At 38.2% G+C, this 19,251-nt stretch overlaps 1 protein-coding gene across 2 annotated transcripts in view; it reads left to right on the plus strand.

The window, feature by feature from the left end:
• The window catches only part of Nr3c1 (nuclear receptor subfamily 3 group C member 1), a 98,660-nt gene extending 79,952 nt beyond the window's left edge, over positions 1–18,708 (plus strand). For both annotated transcript variants that reach the window (XM_090331299.1, XM_090331300.1), the window contains exons 4-9: positions 735–851; positions 5,406–5,681; positions 6,803–6,947; positions 9,242–9,372; positions 13,953–14,110; positions 14,729–18,708. In XM_090331299.1, coding sequence (XP_090187425.1) covers positions 735–851; positions 5,406–5,681; positions 6,803–6,947; positions 9,242–9,372; positions 13,953–14,110; positions 14,729–14,881 — 980 coding nt within the window. In that variant the 3' untranslated portion in view covers positions 14,882–18,708. The remainder of the gene's footprint in view (positions 1–734; positions 852–5,405; positions 5,682–6,802; positions 6,948–9,241; positions 9,373–13,952; positions 14,111–14,728) is intronic.
• The last annotated feature ends 543 nt before the right edge of the window (positions 18,709–19,251 follow it).

Raw genomic sequence — 19,251 nt, forward strand, 5'->3', positions numbered from 1 at the left:
GGGCAAAATTTTTCAGCAAAGGCCTTTTTAGTATATTCTATAGATAGAGTAGATATATAGTATATTCTATATATTCTATAGATATACCCTATATATCTACTCTATCTACAGAATATATATACTAATACATATTAGTATATATGTAATATGTATAGTATATATTAATATATAATATACATTAGTATATATTAATATATGTGTATATGGATGCTATATATACTAAATATATATGTATATAGTATATTGTATATATGTATATAGTATATTGTGACTGAGCATATGCTAGTGAAGTTCAAATAAGCAAGATTTTATTTGCACATGGTGACATGTTTCGGTCCCTTTAGAACTCCCATAGTATTTTTTTCTTTCCTAATTATGTAAAAACCATGTATCAAAAAAAAACTTGCCTTTGGTGATGAGTGACTAGTCTCAGTCATGAAATAGATTTGTTGGATAGAATTCTGTTTCATGATAAAAGGACTTTATATGGAGATGATCAGTTTATTATGGAGAAGTATACCTACTACTTGTGTACTTTATTAATCCGTTTTCAAATTGTGGAACAGAATTAGAGACTTTTTTTTACCTTCTGAACTTCGTAATTAATGTCATTGTAGGCAAAATAATAACTTTGGGGCTTGGCTGCTACTTGCCCCACACAATAAAATTACTGGGCAGTAACACTGGTCTTAGAAGAGCCATGGCATTTTAACCCTGCCTTTTATTTTATATAGGACAGCACAATTATCTTTGTGCTGGAAGAAACGATTGTATCATTGATAAAATTAGAAGAAAAAACTGCCCTGCATGCCGCTATCGAAAATGTCTTCAAGCTGGAATGAACTTGGAAGGTAAGTTACTATCTGAAGGGAATTATATCTGTATCATGTTTTACTTCTTTTCCTCCAGTACTGGAATTTGTACTCAAGGCCTAATGCTAACTAGGCTGGTATCCTACCACTGAGCCATACTGTTCATTGTTTTTGCGGGCTGTTTTTAGGATAGGGTTTCACTTCTTGCCCAGCCATTGTGCCTAGATCAGAGGTACATGCCACTGCATGTAGTTTCCCTGAACAAAGATGTTGGGAGCCTCAACCTTTTTTCTTGGGCTGGCCTTCAACTACAGTCCAAGAACTCACCTCCAAAATACCTCGTCTTATATAAGATGCCTTAGAACCCAGCTGACCATTTTATTTCCCTTTTAAGATTTTTTTTTTGGGGGGGGGAAACGGGAGTTTGGCCTAGTGGTAGAGTGCTTGCCTAGCATGCACAACGACCTGGGTTTGATTCCTCAGTACCACATACATTACATAGGGGGAAAAAAAGCTAGACGTGGTACTGAGGTTCAAGTGGTAGAGCTGTAGTCTTGAGAAAGTTCAGTCCTTGGGCTTTTTCCTCCCCAGGGTTGGAAGTATTCCTGTTTCAGATATATTTCCATATCCATTTTTTCTTTCCCTTTTAAAAAGCTTTTCACCTGGACTCAGTAGCTCATAGCTATAATCCTAGACATTGGGGAAATGGAAATTAGATTTCAAGTCCAGCAAAATGTTTGAAAGACTCCATCTTAAGAGAAAGCTGGAGGTGGTATCTTTCCAGCTATGTACTAAGCAGCATATAAAGGAAGGTTGTAGTTCAGAAGAGCTGCAGAAAAATGCAAGATCCTCTTTTGAAAGTGAACTGGTAGAGTACCTGCTGAGCAAATGCCTGGCCCTGACTTCCAACCCCAGTACCACCAAGAAGAAGTAAAATACCTTTTCCTTTGAAAAAAGATGCCTTTTAAAGAAAAAAAGAAAAGTTGAGGCATTGTAGGACTTTGTTTTGTCTTTTAAGTAAAGAACAAAGTTGGAGTTCCAAAGCCCTGTTCATATATAACAAGCTGTGTAACTAGCTCTGATCTAAAAGGGTTTAGAATTTTACTGAAGTTAAAAGGGTAGGTTCTGTCAATACCGTGATCTAATTACTTGTGTCAATTAGTATTTGTAGTGAAGGAATGATAGGCTCCATGGTTTCATTTGTAGTAATTAGTATATGTCAATAATAGTCCTAAAGAATATCTCAATAGCTCTGTACATATGATCACATAAGATGATACAACTCAAAATGAACTCCAAGTCATGGAAACAAGAGGATCTTGTTTTTAATGTACTGTGTGAAGTTATTTCTTTTGTTTTCATTTCTCTACCTTCAGCTTATCCCCTGTGTATGTCTCTATCTCTCTCTGTTCCTCTTCTCACTCTCTCTCCCCCATCCCTCCCTCCAGAGGTCTCTTCCCTGTGTGTCCCTGTTTTAAGATATATTATAATCATTCCTAAGCATAGCTTTATTTTTGTATAAACAGTTAAATGGACATTAAAAGGAAGCTAGAGTTACTTAACACTTGTTATCACAAATGTCTAGCAAGTCTATAGAGACCATATACTTACTGATGTTTAACTAAGATACTTTGAAAATATATTACTAATTTATGGATGTAATACAATTAGTTCATTAGTACTTTTTGAACTTTATCCAAAAGTATTAGCTAGAAATGTAGTAGAGTACTTGTGTAACATGTCCAAAGCCCTAGCTCTATCCCCAGCACAAGACTACCTGTGGTTCAAATGAGAATGATAAACTATAATTACAAAATGAGTTATATAGAAAATGATTTTGAGGCCAGGTGTGGTGGCTCATGCCTATAATCCTAGCTACTCAGGAGGCTGAGAATCTGAGGATCAAGGTTCAAAGGCAGCCCAGGCACAAAAAGACCTGAGACTCTTATCTCCAATTAACTTCTAGAAAATGGGAAGTGGGGCTTGGCTCAAGGGTAAGGTGGTAACCTTGAGCTGAAGAGCTCAGAGACAGCGCCCAGGCCAAGTTCAAGCCCCATGATCCCCCCTCCAAAAAAAGAGTGATTTTGAAACCCCTAACCTTTCTTCTTTGTTCTGACAGTGCATGGAAACATTTACCTGAGACCATGAGAAGTCCATGGTTCCATAAGTTTTTAGAGTACTATTTCAGTATGTGCATTTGGGATCTGTGTTTCTGTGAAAGGTTTCCCATGTGTAGGAGCTCTGCCTTTTTAATGCTTTCTCATTCCTCTATGGAGTTCTACTAGTTCAACTTTTAAAGTTTTCCAACAACATATTACTTTTCCTACAAATGGATATAATGATAGATAGATAAAATATGATACAGAATGTGTTGAAGGAATTGCTCTAATAAGAATTTTGCATATTTTAATGGTCACAACAACCCCTCCCTATGAGATGGAGACTAATATACTTATGTTACACATGGAAAACTAAGCCAGGGAGTAACTTGTACCAATACCCAGTTACAAAAGCTAAACCAGGATTTAAATCCAGCATGCTCATTTCAGATTTGTGCTCCTTCATAGTAAGCCATGCATAGCCTTCAAGACAACATAGACAACTAAGAACAGCTGAGTCACATGACCTTATTTCTCCTTCCATCATAGTATAAGAATTCTTAAGTAGTGAGATAAGGATACCATGTGCCTGTTGTTCTTTTGATCTTGACTTAATATGTGGATATTAGATCCAACCAGTATAAGAGCGATGACTTAATATTTGGGTACCCAATGTTATGGACATGGTCTTAGATTTTTGTTTATGAAGTTAGGTCTTAGATTTTTGTTTATGAAGTTAGGTTTATTATCTCTATGATGGGCTATGCACTCTATGGACATAATGTTATATTACATAGATTAATATGTAACTATGACATACAAACCCTCAGCCTAATTTTAACTGTGTTCTAAAACCTAAGTGCCAGTGATTGTATACAGAGATTCCCTTCTTGAATACTTGTTGGTTAAACATGACATTTGAAATATGTAAAAAAAAAATCAATGTTAAGAATTCTTTTTTTATTAAAGAATTTATTAAATTCTGCCCACAGAACATCTTCAATGCCTCCCCAACACCCAGTACTATGATACAGCTCCTTCCACTGTCTTCAACAAATGAAGTATTTTGTCATCCTGAAACGTTTTTTTTATACTTTGTTTGCAAAATAGTTTGTATCCCTTTAGGGCTCTCAGTACTCTCTTCAAGAGAATAATGTAGAGGATTAGTTTAGTGGCTCATTACAATAATCCCAAGTATAGTATTGTATGTATGGTTCAAAGCTAGCCTGGGCAAAAGTTAGGTAGATCTCAGTTCAACAAATTAGCTTGCATTGTTTACTTACACTTATAAACAAAACTATGTTAGAAGGGTAACAGGAGGCTAGCAAAAGTAAATGAAGCGAAAATGAGTCTCTAGCTAGCAAACATGAGATCTTGAGTGTAAACCCCACTTTAGCCTTTTCAAACTAGTATGTAATCTATGTCACCTTCCTATACTGGTAAACAGAGCCTGACTTTTTTTGGAGGGGATAGGTCATCAGGCTTGAACTCGTGTCTGGGTGCTGTCCTTGAGCTCTTCAGCTCATGGCCACAGCCCTACCCTTGAGCCAAGTCCCACTCCCCATTTTCTAAGGGTTAATTGGAGATAAGAAACTCAGGTCCTTTTGTGCCCAGGCTGGCTTTGAACTTTGATCCTCAGATCTCAGCCTCCTGAGTAGCTAAGATTACAGGCAAGAGTCACTGCGCCCACCTCAGAACTGTAATTTCTGATGTGCCAGGTTTTTAATTTGATTACAATTTACAACTGAAGTGTAATTTTCAGAACGCAAAGGAAACTAGTTTACAGAAGTGTTGTTCAAGTAAAAACCTTGGGCTCTCCTAGCAAAGATTTACAGTAGAACAAAACCTAGATACATAGGCCATATAGTATGATGTTAAATGAAAGGACCTCCAGGATATAGAAACAAGAGCGATATAATGAGTGATTGTTGTCCTTAATGTACTATGTTATCTCTCATCTCTTTTGCTGTCCCTTGGTTATTTCATATTGTTACAGTATTTCACCTTATTATCTGATATATTGTATATATGCTTATTTGGTTATTTGAAATAGGATAGAGTAGGGGAGAAACAAGGGGTAAGGGGAGGGAAATGGGAACCAAGACATGAGAAAGCGTATCAATGTACCTTCTATCTGCTAAATATAATGTAACCCTTCTATTAATTACAATAAAAATATATGATAAAAAAAGAAGTGATTTGTTCAGGTAGTTTTAACAGTATTATTACAGAAGGGATTTGTGTTATTTGTGATATAAGACTTAAGGTAGACCTTTAACTTGTATAAAGTTACTGATTTAGTTGTAGTGAAGTGTATTTGGGAATTAAGCTTTTGTCACTCTTGCAGTTGCTAAATGTTCCCTTTGGGGGGAACAGTTTCAGAACTATTAAAAACTTTTGCAAATAAGCTTAATGCTATTCAGCTTATATTTGGATGACCAAATACCTAACTTCCTACTATATTCATTCATGTATACTTTTTCAATACTCATAGCTCGAAAAACAAAGAAGAAAATAAAAGGAATTCAGCAAGCCACTGCAGGCATCCCACAGGACACGTCTGAAAACCCCAATAAAACCATAGTCCCTGCCACCTTACCACAACTCACCCCCACCTTGGTGTCACTCTTGGAGGTCATTGAACCTGAAGTGTTATACTCGGGGTATGACACCTCTATTCCCGACTCAGCTTGGAGGATCATGACCACGCTCAACATGTTAGGTGGGCGCCAAGTCATTGCAGCAGTGAAATGGGCAAAGGCTATACCAGGTAAGATGCCAGTATTGATACAGCTACAGAATCAGTCTTAATTTTCTTACATGAAACATTCCGGGCTCTGTATACACTTTGATCTCCTGTCATATCTTGTTTGTCTTCCTTACTTTTAACTTTTCTCTTGAGAAGCAGTCATGTGAGTGTGGGCAGGTGGGGAGGAGACTACCTTTATTCTCATTGATAGCCAGCAGAGGAAATGTATGCCTAAGATTCCATTTGTTTTCCTTTAACTTAAAAATGGTTAACCCTTGAGCTGGGAGTTTGGCCTAGTGGTAGAGTGCTTCCCCATAGTGCATGAAGACCATGGTTCGATTCCTTGGTACCACATACATAGAAAAAAGCCAGAAGTGGAGCTGTGGTTCAAGTAGTAGAGCTCTATCCTTGAGAAAGCCCAAGGGCAGTGCTCAGGCCCTGAGTTCAGGCCCCAGGATTGGCACACACAAATAATAATGGTTACACCTCAAGTGTATTGCCTGTCAAAATGTACTAAAGCAAATCAATTTGGGATGTTTACTAAATGAAATGTGACACCTTTTTATTTTTACCTAATTTTGAAGGTAACGAGTTTCCCCATTGTAACTTGGTATAATAACCTGGGAAAGCAGGAGAGAAGGGGCAGTACAAGCTTAAGGTCACATAGACAGATGCAGGACCCACCATCATGGGGGAAAGAAGGGATATCAGAAAAAAATGTATTTAAATTAGCTGAGTTAAACAAAACTTTTTCTTCCTAGTCTCGGGACTTGAACTCAGACCCTGGGCACTGTCCTTGACTTTTCTCCAGGATAGTACTCTATCACTTGAACCACAGCACCACTTCTGGCTTTTTTCTGTGGATGTGGTACCAAGGAATTCGACCCAGGGCTTTATGCATGCTAGGCAAGCACTCTACAAGGTCACACTCCTGACCCTTTTTCATATTATTTACTTTGTTTACTTATGTAAACAAGGGAACAAAAACTGTATAGTTACTAAAACTAATGTAGGTTGGGGTCTTAATGTGTCAGATGAAAAAAGAAAGCTGTGTTCACTTCTCGCTCTTGGGCAGTTCCCAGAGAGATTATCTTCAGTTAGGCTACTCATGCTTTACCATGTACCTTATTTCTCTTTATCAGGCTTCAGGAACTTACACCTGGATGACCAAATGACCCTCCTACAGTACTCCTGGATGTTCCTCATGGCATTTGCCCTGGGCTGGAGGTCCTACAAACAGACCAGTGGAAACTTGCTGTGCTTTGCTCCTGACCTGATAATTGATGAGTAAGTAGTCCTTTACTGCTTTCCTAATGAACTACATTGCTATTGTAAGAATGCAGGATTTAATCAGTCCTATCAGCTATCTGGGAACTTTACAGACTTCATGAAATGGCTGACTCTCAATATTACTGTCCTGGGACTGTTTTTTAACTGGGTATGCTGGCTTGTGCCTGTAATCCCAGTTACTCAGGAGGTAGAGACTGGGGCCTGTCCTGGGCCAAAAGAGTCTTTAAGTCAGCTACGCCTAGATAGAGGTGTGGCAAGATTGAGGTCTGATGCTTGAGGTAGAGGAGAACAAAAGCCTTTATCCAGAAAACTGAAGCAAAAGGGTTAAGGGTATGGCTCAACTATAGCACGGAACTGCAACAAAATTTTAATTGTACAATCCTAAAAACTAGAAAGGTAAGAAAAGTCTTGTCCTCATCTTTAATTGTCCTTAATGAGTCCACATCTGGGAGTTAAGGATTGAGAATTACAGGGGAGGGAGGGGGGTCTCGTTGCGTGGCAAGGCTCCCCGTGGTGTGACTTAAGACACAGGAATGAATTAATACTCAAACTGGGGACTACTTGAAACAAAAAATTTGATAAACCAGCTGTTGGCTTAGATCATCAAGGCCTGTGCTATTAATTATTTCCCGATCACCTCCACTGTCTGTGCTCTAGGTCCCTACCTCCAGTGAAGCCTTCCTTGTATTGTAAATTGTCATTGTTCTGATAGCTTCTCATCTGTCTCCAGTGCTAACTGATTGCCCACCTAGGGCCCACTCCGCATGACTTCCCATGTTTCAGTACCTGGCCTGCCTGACTCTCCCACTGTCCTTCATACACTTTGTTCCTACTCTATTCTTCAGCACACCCTCCCAGGTCACCATGAGACTACTCATCTGCTGTACAGCCCTCATGCTCTTACTGTCTATTCCCAGTTACCCTTTGTGCCCATAGCTTACTTCCTTTATCAGAGGAGGGGGACACAAGGTTCAATAAGAGAACCAAATGCAGAGTTGGAACAGGAAATTGTGGTGTACTCTTGTAATCCCAGCCATTCAAGAGAGAGACGGGGAGATCATGGGTCAAGGCTAGTCCAGGCAAAAAAAATAAAAGGGAGTAAGATCCTATCTCAAAAAAAAAAAAATCTGGAAATAGTGGTATATGCATGTAGTCCCAGCTACTCAAAGAGGATCCTTGAGTGCTGTGGACACCAGGCCCCAAACTATGGCTGAAAATAAACCAAAAGATACAGTCCTGGCCAGGCGTGTAGCCTAGTGGTAGAGAGCTCGCCTAGCATGCACAAAGCCCTGCGTTCGATTCCTCAGTACAACATACACAGAGGAACTAGTGCTATGGCTCAAATGGCAGAGTGCTAGCCTTTTGAGCAAAAAGTGTCCAAGGACAGTGACAAAGCCCTGAGTTCAAGCCACAGGACTGACCAAAAAAAAAATAGATACAGTCCTGACTCAAGTGATAGAGTACTTCCCTAGCAGGTGCACTACTCCCCCAATACCACCAAAAACAGTAAATAAAATTGGAGGGTTGTATATGCCTGGCAAAAGATACGGTTTTTCCCTTACTAGTTACAGATGCTGTTACCCCCCTCCCCAAATTATGAAACTTTAATTAGCTCATATGCATAGGGAGATCTCCCTATCACACTTCCACATGGGTACAATACATTCCAATCATTCCCACCCACACCATCACTCTCCCTGCTAAAATTAGTGAAATCTTAAGCAAACTAGAGTAACAGTGCCATTGCACATGTATGAGAGTAAACCCATCTCGGTGGTCATTTGTGTTCACAAGTGGGCACTATATTCCCTACAACCTGAAAGGTGTCAGAGTGGCAACAAGTCTAAAAAGTCATGCTGACTGATGAACATGCCTTGTTGGGAGAACAATATTTCAGCCACATCTTTATCAGAAGCTGTTTTGGGCTAAAAAACAAGCCTGCAGTCAAGTTCAGGCCTCTGTTGACTACACTGTCATAGACAACTATCCCCATGAAAGGTTCGTGACAGCAGGGCTTGTGAATTTTTTAAGTATATGATATCTAAAACTGTATTGTGTCAAATGTAAAACCTTGTTTAAATGAGCAACTGGTAATGCACAACAGCAATAACTCAAACACTACAGAGTATGCAGGCTTGTACGGTAGTTTTAGATTCTCCAAACCCAAACAAGTTTGAGAAAGTCTCCAAAATTCTGGTCCTATTAGTAATTAGCGTTAAATCAAAAGAAGTGTGCTATTTAGGCAACTAGCTCCCTTTCTAACACAAACACTCATTATTTGTCTCTTACAGGCAGAGAATGGCTCTTCCCTGCATGTATGACCAATGTAAACATATGCTCTTTGTTTCCTCTGAGTTACAAAGACTTCAGGTGTCTTATGAAGAATATCTCTGTATGAAAACCTTACTCCTTCTCTCTTCAGGTTGGTAGAATACCTATTCACTACTAAGACTCAGTTCTGAATAAGGCAACAACGTGAAAATCAAAGTCTTAAAAACAAAGGTTCAAATACAAGTTTTTGTATATGTTTTATATATATGCACATAACTATCAATTATATCCAGTCTGCTACTATGTTTTGCTTACCATTTAACTTTTGTAAATGTGAATTTTTAAAGACATTAATATCAAAATGAGTAAGACACCTTACTCACAGGATACTCTAGTAGCAGTTGTGCAAACTGCTTTCTCCTCCTGTCATTTCATTCTTTGGTAATATCACTGTATGAGACACAGAGAAAGCAAGACAATGATTTAATTTCTCTACCGCAGTTACGTAACCATTAACATGTATCCTAGAAAACAGCACTAAACGTTTGTAAAACATTCTTGAAAGTTTACACAAGGCTAATGGCCTTGTGTAGAATTTCAAGATAACTTTCAGCTAGCAGATGCAGCATCTTGTATATATTAGTTTGTGTCACATTTTTAGTAAACCTTATAAGCATGTCTGATGAAGCACTTCTCCAAAATATACAAAGAACTTTTTTAACTCAACAGTCAAGAAACCTGATCTTTTAGATGGACCACAGACTTTAGTAGGCACCTCATTAAGGAAGATGTAACAGTGGCCAGAATATGAAAAGAGGCTTCCCAGCAGGCAAATGGAAAATTAAAATGAAATGCAAAGCAGCCACTACAGCCTCTAGAATGATGACAGCACCAAATGGAAAGGGTGTGGAGCAGCAGGGAGTGCTCACTGGAGTGTCTCTAATAGCAGAAGGAGTCACCCTGCCCCAATATGGGAGCAACAACGACAGTAATGGACAAACTTATGGAGACAGCATTAAGAAGAAATGGATTTGATAATTATGTAATTTTGTGATTTGATAATCATGAAAAAGATGAACCTTAGGGCATCAAATTATGTTTTTAAAAGGAAGCTTAATATTCATTACCAAGTAATAAAAAAAAGCTTCCATCAATGGATTGATGCTGATGAGAACTAGCTTTAGAGTTGAGAACTCACAGGAATCCAGTCTTCATGTGAGTCCCCCATACTTTCTTGGGTTTAATCTTCAGAAACTACTAGGTTCCTTTGGTAAAGGAGACAAAAAGCCCCTCATTTTTCTAAAAAGCAGGAGGAAAAAAGGAAGTATTTGGAAATACACGGGTATATAGGTCAAGTGTTTTCTCTAACAAAGATCTGCTCTGTAAGGGACACTACTTCACCATAGTCTTAGCTGACCTGGTGGGAAAGGCAAATAGAGAATCCCAGCCCCTTCTACTGCTTCTATCTCAAGGACAGAGAGGAAAAGTATTTCTAGGAAACATTTCTAATGGTCACAGCACAGTGATTCAGGCCCAATTTTTCAAAAGTTAAAAAAAAAAAGATATACGTATAAGGATTATACCTAATCAGACTTGCCAGACACAAACTACTTCAGAAGTTATTAGGAAAACTCAAACATAACAGAGGGTAGAAGAACAAAGTAATAGCACAGAAATCAGAGACTCTTGCAACTACAGATACAACAAATGTTAAACCCAGCCACATTAACCAGAATTCCCCCACAGAAAAGAATAAGATTTGACACATCCAGCTCTCAGAAACAACCAAAAAACAGAGTCTTGATAAGATTCAAGAAAAAAACCTAATCACTATCTGAAGAGAAAAAGCATGCATAAAAACCAACCCAAAATTTTTTTGGCATTTATCAAAGAATTAAAAATTAACTGATATGTATCAATAGAAACCTCCCAACCTATGTAGATCATTATATATCTATGACATACAAAGATTCAGCTTAATTTTAATTATGTTCTTAAATGTATGAGTCAATGATTGCATATAGAGATTTTTTTCTTGAATACTTGACTGTAGAACATGACATTTAAAATATGAGAAACTTATAAAAAAGATTTTACATCTGAAATAGAGAAGGTGGAAAACAAGATGATTGGGAGAGGGGGAACAAAAACGTGAAGTTTGAGAAGTAATATACCTATTACCTGACAATAAAATAGAAAAATTCCTAATAAGAGAAATAGCCAAAAAAATCTGTATTTTTGATGTATTTTATTAAAATAGAAAAAAAAGCCACTTTCAGACTTAGCCATGCAAGCAAGAGGACAGTGAAGTTAAAGTGTTGAAAGAAAAAAAAAAACCCTGTATCCTGCAACCATGTATCCAAATTACCTAAGTGTAGGGCCAGCAGTTTGGCTTAGTGCTTGCCTGGCATGCACGAAGACCAAGGCTCTATTCCTCGGTATCACACACAGAACAAAACAAGTGGTGTTGTGGTTCAAGTGGTAGAGCTCTTGTCTTGAGAAACCACAAGGACAGTGCTCAGGCCCTGAGTTTAAGCTCCGGGACAGGCAAAAAAAAAAAAATCCAAGTGCAGGAGATGGAGTACATGGCATGGTCATTGCTATTATCCTGCAGGCCAGAGGCTGAGGCAGGATGATCCAAAGTCCAGGGCCTGCATTGGTTGCTAAATACTCCTATCTAGAACAAATACAAGAATAGAATTGGAGTGGCGCTGTGGCTCCAGGGGTAGGGTGAGAAGCTGGAGAGCTTGGGGACAGTGCCCCAGGCCCACAGTTCAAGTCTCTCGACTGACCAAAAAAAGAAAAGAATAGCATAAATGGGACAGATCTGATAAAAGTGAATCATATGCAAATTGTAAGTAACACAATCAAATGCTTTTGCAATGCTGAGAGCAAAAAAAGTACAGTGACAATCAAAGAACTTAATCCAACTGCAGTAATCACTGTAAATGATCTAAACCTATCAATAGCTATTTTTAAAAAGAAAGTGCTCTCATCTTTATTCATTATTCCTACTTAAAATGATAAATTCATAGTTATATTTACTTACACAAACAAGGAAAAAAGAAAACGTTCACCTAAGCCAGAGGGGCAGTTTGATAAGAACGAATGTTGAAATTGCCAAACCCCTGTGGGTGCGAGGAGATAGGCATAGCAACAAATACAAAGATGAAATGAGTTAACCTTTGTGGTTTGCACCTATAATCCCAGATAATTGGGAAGTGACAGGAGGCTGGGGGCATTAAGGCAGAGTTAGCATGAACTCCTAAACTGAATAAGAAAGGGCCTGGACAAGGCTCGAGGGGTGGAACCCTTGTCTGGCAAGCTTGAGTTCAATCCTGAGAGGGGAGGAGGACGGGTGGAAGCACCAAGACACATAAGGTAATATAGTACAAATCAATACAGTACAAATCAATTTGTGCTACATCAATAATTTGAATAAATGCTCCACACTGAACTGAAAAACTGACATTTTTAAATGATCCAACTGCATTACTTACAAGAATATATAAATGCAAAACAAAAAGGTGGAAGCAAAAGGAACACAGCCTACTACACAAGCTTGTTCTGTAGAAGGCAGGCTGGTAAAAATTGTGACTGTAGACATTTAGTGTCTGTCATGGCTGTTGTGCAAGTGTATCCCTGTGGCTTGGATAGGCATTGGTGTCTGGAAGAGGTATAGTATAGTTTCTCTAGAAAGACAAATACGGAACATTTGTAGTCAACATTTAGTTTGTCTTATAAGCTAAACCCTTTGCCCAGATCCTCCTGCCTCCTAACCACTCTTAACAAAGAGCCAGCATTTCCCAGAAGACACTGAGATGTGGCATTCCACAAGTGTCCTCTCTGCAAGACTAAAGGATGGTAATTAGACCTCTGTTCACTGTTGTACTACTTTTCTAAGAATAATATAGCAAACATGTGTACCAACTTTATACTTTAAATAGCAGGAGTGGGTTTTAGTTTTGGTTTTGTTTCGGCAGAACTGGAGACTGCATTTGGGACCTGTCACTTTTGCCCCATCTCCAGCCCCTCCGGAGCCCACTTCCTCCCTGTGGGACTAGAACCAGGCTAGGGTCACAGGTGAATGCCATCACACCCTGCCACTGGTTGAGATAAGGATCTCACTTTTTATTGAGCTAGCTTCAAGCCAAAATCCACCCTATCTCTACCTCCTGAGTAGCAAAGATTTTAAATAGAACCAGAAAGCCTAACCTACAGTGACCTATTTTTACTTATATGTAAAGAAACATATTAACTCCCTCACAAAAGTTTTTCTATAGACTACAGTAAAATCATTTCCTTTTAGATTGTAACATCAACTTAGAATGCTAATATATATTATTTTTAAATTTCTCTAATTAATGATTATCACAGATATTCCTAAGTGATAAATAGTGGAATGAACACTATTGTTCAAGCCTTCCATCTCAAAATCAAATATTGTCAAGTGCAGAATGACAAACTGAATAATCACTATCATTCACCTTGGCCTTCAAAACAGCTTTATGAACTAGAGGAAGGTGTTAACACCGTCTCTATTTTGTGAGTTCGAACCCAAGAGAATACCTTCCGTTCTCTATCCTATGTCCTCTTTTGATGATAGTTTTCAAAGTGCTTTTAAAATACAAGACTTAGGATGTGTAATATATGCTACAAAATGCTGTATTTAGTGGGTATGATGCTCTATAAAAAGGAAATTCTTTAAGTTGCTCTGTCTTAACCTTTTAGTTCCAAAGGAAGGTTTGAAGAGTCAAGAACTATTTGATGAAATCAGGATGACCTACATCAAAGAGCTAGGAAAAGCCATTGTCAAAAGGGAAGGAAACTCCAGTCAGAACTGGCAGCGGTTTTATCAGCTGACAAAACTTTTGGACTCCATGCATGACGTAAGTGCCAAGCATATAGCCAATGTAACATGAAGTGTGTAAGACATATAATATAGAATATATACATTGGTAGATTTGGGTGATTTGAGTGCAGTTCATAAATTCTAATTTTGTATTAATTCACATGCCTAAATGACAAAAAAAAAATCACCAAGTTAGTACAGTATTTTTTTTTTCCTTTTTAGCAAGGTAACCCCTGGGCTGGCCTAGGGCTCCTGTCTGAAAATACCAAGCATTGAGTATCATGCCTGATTTCTACTGTATACACAATTTAAGAAATTTAAATTTTTTTAATATTTAAGAGCTTATTTAACTGAGGGATCCCTGTACTAGTGTGTTGTAGGGCACATGAATTTTGTTAATGAGACCCACAAATATGAGAGATTTTGGGGGGGGGCAGTCCTAGGGCTTGAACTCAAGGCCTGAGCACTTTCCTTGGGCTTTCTCAAGGCTACAGCTCTACCACTTGAGCCCCAGCACCACTTCCAGCTTTTTCTGTAATATGTGGTACCGACAAATCAAACCCGGGGCTAGGCAAGCACTCTATCACTAGGCCAAACTCCCGGCCCCATGTTGATCACTTTTAAATCCTAATCGGTACGTTACCTTCTCTTGTAGGTGGTTGAAAATCTCCTTAACTATTGCTTCCAGACATTTTTGGATAAGACCATGAGTATTGAATTCCCAGAGATGTTAGCTGAAATCATCACCAATCAGATACCAAAATATTCAAATGGAAATATCAAAAAACTTCTGTTTCATCAAAAGTGACTGCCTTACTCAGAATGGTTGCCTTAAAGAAAGTTGACTTTATAGCTTTTACTGTACAAACTTACCAACTTGTCTTGTAGAGGTTTTGCTGTTTTTTTTCTTTTGTTTTCTTTAAAATACGCACTACACGTGATTTATAAGAGGGCCAAGACTTGGCAACAGAAGCAGTTGAGTCATTGCTTATGATGGCAAAGTAGAGAGTGAGATCTGTTAGTTGGTATGTCCCCAAAAGGAGAAGCAGGACGGTGGGCTTATTTCCATTGTCCAAGAAGGCACCAGTGCCCAAAGTCTGTGTGAGGAACTTTCTGCTCATACTTTTCAGTTGGCTGGATAAACTTTCTAGATTTTTTTTGTTGGTGTATTTTCCCATGTATAGTTAGGATAGCATTTCTGATTCATGCATGGAAACCTAAAAAAAAGTTTACAAGTGTATAGCAGAAAAGGGAAGCTGTGCCTTTTATAGCGATTACTGTCTGGTTTAAACCATTTCCTTTATATTCAGTAAACTACGCTTGCTCATTTTTTTCTTACATAATTTTTGTACTGGAGTTATTGTACAGCTGTTTAAGGTGGGCAGCTAGTTCATAGCTTTCCTAAATAAACTCTAAATATTAATTTTCTGTGTGAAAATGGGTTGGTGCTTCTAACCTGATGGCACTTATAGCTATCAGAAGACCACAAAAATTGACTCAGATCTCCAGTCAGTATTCTTGTCAAAAAGAAAAAAAACAAAGCTCTTTTGTATATGTCTGCTTCCATGGAGAATTCTATAGAATTGTGCAGATTCACAGCCCTGACTGGCATAGAGCACCCAGTCCAGTGCCCTGCTGGGCAAACCATGGAGGATGGCTGCAAAGTCTAATTTTAAAACAATTGTCAAGAAGCACCTAATGCCCAATCTCTGCGGTGGTTAGATGGCAAGAACGCTGGTAAACTAATTCTTTCTTGACCTTTTATAATTTGTATAATTTCTTAAAAGTGGTAATTCCAGATAAAGCAGCTGTAACACAGCAGAGAGATTTTTTCATTAGACCAAGGAATTCCTCCCCCTAAACTTCACCCCCACGCTCAATTTCTAATATGGTAAAGATGGCTAGATACCCATTTTCACATTCACATCTGTCATCGACTGGCCTCTTTCCTGGTGGCACAGGAAAGTTCAGCTACTGATTTTTGTGATTTAGAACTGAATGTCAGACATCCATGTTGTAGAACTACACATCCTGTGTGTGTGTGTGTGTGTGCCATAAAAGTTAACAATTCTTGTGAATTTCTTCACTGTTGAAAATTATGATTTTAAACAAAACAGAAGCTGTAGTAGCCCTTTCTGTGTACACCTTACCAACTTTCTGTAATCTCAGACTTAACCTATTTACTAAGCCACAAGAAATTTGATTTCTACTCTGAGTGGCCAAATTATTTGTGTAATAGAAAACTGAAAATCTAACATTAAAGATATGAAACTTCTAATATATTTTTATATTTAGTTATAGTTTCAGATATATATCATATTGGTATTCACTAACCTGGGAAGGGAAGGGCTACTGCAGCTTTACATGCAATTTATTAAAATGACTGTAAAATAGCTTGTATAGTGTAAAATAAGAATGATTTTTAGATGAGATTGTTTTATCGCGACATGTTATATATTTTTTATAGGGGTCAAAGAAATGTTGATGGATTTCTTATGATTTATAGTGTGTGCGAAGCCTTCGCATAGGCATTAGTGCTGTCAGAAACTAAACAGGTTTGCCCTAGAAGGAGAGGGAGACCGCCCTGTGTGCGATGAAGATTGCTGAGTCTCTGACCAAATGCATCTCAGAGGAAGCAGCGCTCTGCCTCCCATTCTGACCGCCCTTCTCATTCCAACAGAGTGTGTCAGCACAGGTGTATTTCACCCTCCTTAGGTGTGAAAAGTGTACAGTCAGGACAGAACAGCGGTGCTCCTGTCAGTAGAAGCACCATTTAACACGAGGCTACTTTCATAATATAGCCTCTCCAGCAGGCTAACAGAAGCAGAGGCATTAGGAGTTTGGCAATAATAAGCATAGAGGTTCCAGCAATATGTATATAGTGCAGAATCCCATAGGATGCCAAGAATACACTAATTCCTTTCCATCCTACAGAGTTCATTTCCAAGGAAAATGAGGATGTGTTTGTTTTCTTTGAATGCTTGTTGAATGTTGTTCTTTTCAGTATTTTCCAGAAATTATTTAATAAAAAGGTAATCATTTGCTTTCTTGAATGCTCTTTAAAAAGAATGTTCCTTCAGTAATGGTTTAAATTGATCTCAAAGTACTTTAAGATGGTTGTAAACCCAGCTGGATGTGAAATTTATGGTGCCTAAGAAATACCACTTGAATATTATCAATGACAGTGTTAAGTTTCCAAAAGAGCTTCTCAAAAGTGAATATTGTTCACTCACAGAGTGCTCTGTGGTTAACACCAGAAGGTACATCACACATCAATCCTATTCCAGACCCAGAAACCTTGGCTCTCAGAAACTGGAGCTCAGTAAACAGATATGTGCACTCTGTTGTCAACTGACATTCATAAAGCTATCAGAGGCTTTCTACTAAAGAAAAAGCAGCCATTCCCTTTTTAGAACTTGTGGGAAAGAAGAAAGCTACCTAAATTGTGTCTGAGTATAATTTTGAACTTATGTGCAAAAAATAAGATATGCTTAAAAGCAGCTTCCTTTTCTATATGTGTGGTTTCTTACCATCCCAAACAACTTAGGTTTAGGGCAAGTTCAGTGAGAACTGGTTGATATGCAAAGACCTTGAAAAGTATTTTTAATTGTGGTTTTTAAAAAAGAAGTGATTCAGTGTTTTTAGACATTGCTGTGGGATATTGTACAAGCAGTCCCAAGGAGCTTAGGCCATGATGGTCTGTGTAAAACTGGGAAATCGAACTTAAGGAACACCTGCCTTCTTTAAGCCACCCAAAAATGAGTGTGAGCATCTCTGAGGCCAGCTCTGGGGAAGGACAGCCAGCCTCACTTCAGAATCTGCAGAGATGGGAGGGGCAAACAGCCTGAAGATAACTTCAGTCCTACCATCGCAGATTGCTTTCAATACCTATTTCACCGTGGAATGAACAATATTACTAACTTTGAGCTAGTGGCCTTTGGTGATATTTTTATCTCAGTGGGTCACCCCAACCGTAGCTATAGTTGAATGTGTTCTTATGTGCCTGGTTTCAGTAGTGGAAGGGAAAAATTAAAAAGTGTACAGAAAGCACTTTTACATCACTTTGGATGAAAATTTTATTTTCAATCCACCTGGCCTACCAAGGATAAGTTACCAGGTTTTCAGGAAAGAGTTAGCTTCTCTAGAAAAATGTCTGAAAGGATTTTATTTTCTGATAAGAGACTGTATAAAAATGCCCTCCTTAAATAACTTGCTTAACTACATAGATTCAAGTGTGTCAATATTCTATTTTGTATATTAAACAAATGCTATATAATGGGGACAAATCTATATTATACTGTGTATGGCATTATTAAAAAGCTTTTTCATTATTTTTTATCACAGTAATTTTTAAATGTGTAAAAATTAAAACCAGTGACTCCTGTTTAAAAAGTTGTAGTTTTTTATTCATGCTGAATAATCTGTAGTTTAAAAAAATGTCTTTTTATCTACGCAGTGAAATGTCAGACTGTAAAATCTTGTGTGGAAATGTTTAACTTTTATTTTTCTTTTAAATTTGCTGTCCTGGTATTACCAAACCACACATTTGTACTGAACTGGGAGTAAATGTTAGTTAGCCATTTACAGCAATGCCAAATATGGAAACATCATAATAAAATACCTGCTTTTTCATTATGTGGCTCCCAACATGATTTTGTAGAACTTCTACAGTTGCAGTTTTTCTGGTTTTTTTTCATCCATGCTCTACTGAATGTAGTGGCTCTATTCAGTAAGGTTAAGTGATGATAAAGGCATTTTGATGACATTATGCATTGTGTACATTTTTATATGACAGATTCCAAATGAGCTGAACCACAGTGCCAAAGACTCAGACTACTTTATCCATGCCACAACGTGTGCCTTTGGCACCAAGGTACCACTTCCCAGATGACTTCAAATACAACCATCCCAGAACAATGACTGAAACTCTAATCCCAGCAGAGATCAAGGGGGATTGTGCTTCAGGGTCAGCCTGGGGAAAAAGTTCTTGCACCCATACCTCAACCAGTAAGTTGGGCATGTGCCTGCGGTCTCACCTATGCAGCCTGCCCCAGGTAAAAACCCAAGGTCTTCCTCGGACATTAGGGACATGGTTCAAGCATGACGAGTTACCCACTGTTGTGTCAAAAATATTCTTACGGAAACATGACCCTTTACAGAGATATTCTAATCAAAATT

Source organism: Megascapheus bottae, chromosome 4, assembly GCF_031878675.1.
Source record: "Megascapheus bottae isolate mThoBot1 chromosome 4, mThoBot2.hap1, whole genome shotgun sequence".
In the NCBI taxonomy this organism is placed as follows: Eukaryota; Metazoa; Chordata; class Mammalia; order Rodentia; family Geomyidae; genus Megascapheus; species Megascapheus bottae.